Here is a 3,770-nt window from a genome sequence, read left to right as displayed (position 1 = left end):
TGGGAGGCAATCAGTTCTTAATTATCATGATACATGTGATTGCAAGACATTACATTATGAACTTTTACAACTTTTCAACAGTACCTTTTTCTCAAACCTTTATATTGTTTCAAAATCAGTCACTATCAAATTGAAGGTGGAGAGGTCATGCAAAGGATGCAAACTAAAATAAAACCACTGTGACTGTTTCAAGATTTATCGTAAATGTCTGGAGTTCTCACCTGCGGTGCATGGTCCTGTGGGCTCTGTCAGTCCGGGAGTCTCACAGTAGTAGCCAGCCGTGCAGGGCAGGCAGTCCTGCAGACTGGTCCTGCCTGTAGAGTTGGTGTAGGTGCTGATCGGACACAGGGAGGGGATGCCTGTACCATTCTCTGTGGTTGCAAAGAAGAAAAGGTGTTGGTAATGAACCATTCAGTGCCTGACAACTCAAAAGTTTACAGATAAGGAGATTTGATGGGACACCAACAGAAGCATGTGATGTCAATGTGATACCACTCAGGTGACCAATAAAATCTGATCTTTGTGAACAGGTGGTCACTATATAGAGGATTCTTAATGCTTGTGCTAATATATAATGGAAAAAATAATCTAAGGGACCACCAAAAAGTGATCACAGTGACCAGGACTATTGGTCCTTACATGTATGTAGAGGTTGATACTAGTACAGGTTTGATTGTGTATCAATGGTCAGGCGGTCACTTGCACAGGTTAAACTGTACTCCCACTGTTTGTTCAACATTCTGCTTACCACAGTATCTGCCTGGAGGACAGATGTTTCCTGTGATGCCGTCTGTAGGATCCCACTGACTGGCACCCCCACTGCAGTAGTACCCCTCCAGACATGGGCCTGAGGCACTGGACAGACCTGCAACATAGGTTCAGTACAACATTGGAGAGTGATAGATCTTAAAAACAGAGCAAAGTACATCTGTGAATAGTTTCCTCAGGTTGGTAAGTCACTGAATAACAAGATTCTTTGTACACAACTGTTTTAATTAACCAATGTTTTGGTGATCTTCTGTCACCTTTCTCTCTCTGTCTTGTTCACATCGTACTGCAGCATACTGTAAGTTTCTCAAATGAAGTACAGTTACCTATCATACATGTGTCTGACAATTTATCAGTTGATTCTTATTTTCATTTTTGCCTCAGCCACCTGATAACAATATTATGACTTTAAGTTATCAATAAAATGTATTCACATTCAGGTGAGAAAAAACAAAAACTTTTCAAATACATCCACATTGATACTTCAATGACTTCTGATGAAGCTTCAGATGTTAGAACCCCACCTGGAGTAGCACAGTAGGACCCAGCTGTGCAGGAGGTGGGTTCCTGTGAGCCCTGTGGACAGAAGAATCCAGGCCGACACTGCCCACCCGTGGTGTTGGCTGGACAGAGGCAGTCTCCATAGCTGCTGTAGTCCAGCACGGAATACTCGTTGGGCTCTGGGCTCCAGGCTGCATTTACACAGTACCAGCCTGCAAAATAAACAAGGATAGTTTCAATACTGTGTGGTGTAACATGAGCTGCATGAATAGGTCTGTCAGGTTGTTTGTTTGCTTGTTTGATTGTTGGCAGGGCAGAGGAAATCAATTCCATCTTGCAGGAATTCAGTCACTGAGGAACTTACATGTAGCCGAGGAGTTATCATATTACAATCCATATCATATTGTCATTGTTGGGATCTGCATATGGAAGTTCATTATACCTTTTTTTAAAGCACCACTGACAACGGGACAACAAGATAGTGGATTCTTTAAGTTCATAGCTTATAGCTCAGAGTACCTCTAACATTGATGACAACATATGGCGGCCAGAGTGTCTTGTATCTTGAAAGATAAATGACATTTACTGCATGTTTTGCATTCATAATTGCATACTATTAGACAATGCATCCAGGGCTGCATATTAGACCGCTTTGAGATTTCTTTGAGGTTCTTACGCACACATGCTGGGTTTTGCTTCCCTGACATGTATCATACATAACACACCTATTGGTAACACTATTTAGCCATACCAGTGTTCCATTCTGCTCTAGGTGAGACTGCCTAGACTTACCAGGGTTACATTGTGCTGTAGGTGAGTCCTCCCCTCCAAGACAGTAGCTCCCAGGGGAACACGGTGAGCAGTCTTCCACACTCTGGCCCATCTCTGTCCCGCGGTAGTATCCTCGTGGACACGGGTATTCACTGGAGTATCTTGTCCCTGCAAAGTCAAATCAACAACACATGAGTTAGTGCAATCTCACTAAGAATTGCACTTAAAGTATGTGATTATAAGTACTTTTACCTTAGATGTTAGGTACTTGAAAACGCTTTGTCCATGACCTAACTGGAGCTTGATTTTTACAGTGTAGATAAATCATTGCTTTAGCTCTATGCAATTACATGCATCATCAGAGCATAGACTTACATCAAGTAAGTATAATACACGTATATTCTGCCAACTATCATTAAGTGTGCTAAGTCTTGTAGTCTTGTGGTCTTAATAACAAGTGAACACAGATGACACCAGGAACAGGTAAGAGACTGTGCTGAACAATTCAGGACCAATATTAATCTAACTCCAAACTCAAGAAAAGCAGGCCTTAATCAAAGTTGATACTTGAATAGAGCTCTGTCCCAAGTGAAAGAATTGGCAATTAAAAAACAACCACAAAGCACTATTATATTACCATTAGGACAGTAGTGTCCAACCGGACAGGGGTATGTTTCGTATGTGGTGGAGTTCTCAGGACAGTAGTACCCAGCTGGGCAGGCTGCACACTCTGTCTGCTGGGTCAGGTTGTTGTACGTTCCTGCCGGACAGCCCAGCGGGTAGGACGTGCCCTCGGGACAGTAGTGACCGATCAAGCAGGGTCCGCCCATCGTCTCATCATCACCTGAAGTGGACAAACAGTTCCAATGGTAAAAAATCTTGTAACTGATAAACTTTTAGTATAATAAGCTTTTGTCTATAACTAAACTCTAAGCTCCACAGAGAATATCCACAATGTATTCTGTAGATTCAATATGAAATTTGAGTATCGCCTAGTTTTGTAACATAGCCACATCCAATATGTTAACAACTAGCCTACTTTGCACATAATCTGACTGAAGAGCCCTGAAGTTGCAACATTAAAACGATCAAGGCCTCATCATCATCAAAGCATGTCTTGAATATCAGAACATCTTAAGTGTGCATATCTTGGGGATTACTGAATAGATGCAGCATTTGTAGATCTCTTTAAATTTCAGATTTTCTTAAAGTGGCCATCTTAGAAAGCTTGAAAACTTTTACATCAAACTTGTAAGAAAATTGATAAACAGCACTAGCAGGCCGACTACAAGGATAGCTACAACACTGAGAAACTTAATCAAGTCTCCATTCTTTCCATACATATTCCAAGTCTTCATATTGTACAACTAATAGAGATCAAACCATCCTGACCTATAGGGTTTGGATGGACATTCCCCCTGAGACAGTAGAAGCCAGGATCACACGGCCCAGTGGGTGCGGTCAGGTTAGTTGACATGCAGTACTGTCCCAGGGCACAGTCCTTACACCCGTCAACACTCTTCACGTGGGTCTGGTCAGAGTACGTGCCGCTGGGGCAGGGGTCGGGGTTGGACGTCCCGGACGGACAGAAGAAGCCTGGTGGACAGGGGCCGCCATTTCCACGGAACGTTCCTGGTTCAGGATTACTCACATTGATACCTGAGAACAACAGCCAACACCACGTCAGATCTGTTATACAATATACATTGTACTAGTAATGAATGATAATA

General features: G+C 42.5%; 2 protein-coding genes across 2 annotated transcripts in view; one reads left to right on the top strand and one right to left on the bottom strand.

Moving 5' to 3' along the window:
• The window catches only part of LOC118410961 (homeobox-containing protein 1-like), a 1,064,572-nt gene that overhangs the window by 941,074 nt on the left and 119,728 nt on the right, over nucleotides 1-3,770 (top strand). The gene's annotated exons all lie outside the window — the stretch shown is intronic.
• Nucleotides 1-3,770, bottom strand: part of LOC118424073 — a gene marked incomplete in the record, with an annotated part of 163,824 nt that overhangs the window by 106,565 nt on the left and 53,489 nt on the right. Inside the window, 6 exon segments of the mRNA XM_035832589.1 lie at nucleotides 222-371; nucleotides 749-865; nucleotides 1,293-1,481; nucleotides 2,062-2,208; nucleotides 2,678-2,884; nucleotides 3,433-3,699. Coding sequence (XP_035688482.1) covers nucleotides 222-371; nucleotides 749-865; nucleotides 1,293-1,481; nucleotides 2,062-2,208; nucleotides 2,678-2,884; nucleotides 3,433-3,699 — 1,077 coding nt within the window.

Source organism: Branchiostoma floridae, chromosome 1 (genome assembly GCF_000003815.2).
Source record: "Branchiostoma floridae strain S238N-H82 chromosome 1, Bfl_VNyyK, whole genome shotgun sequence".
Lineage (NCBI taxonomy): Eukaryota > Metazoa > Chordata > Leptocardii > Amphioxiformes > Branchiostomatidae > Branchiostoma > Branchiostoma floridae.
Note: the sequence above shows the minus strand (reverse complement) of the source record. Positions and strands in the feature narration are given on the sequence as shown.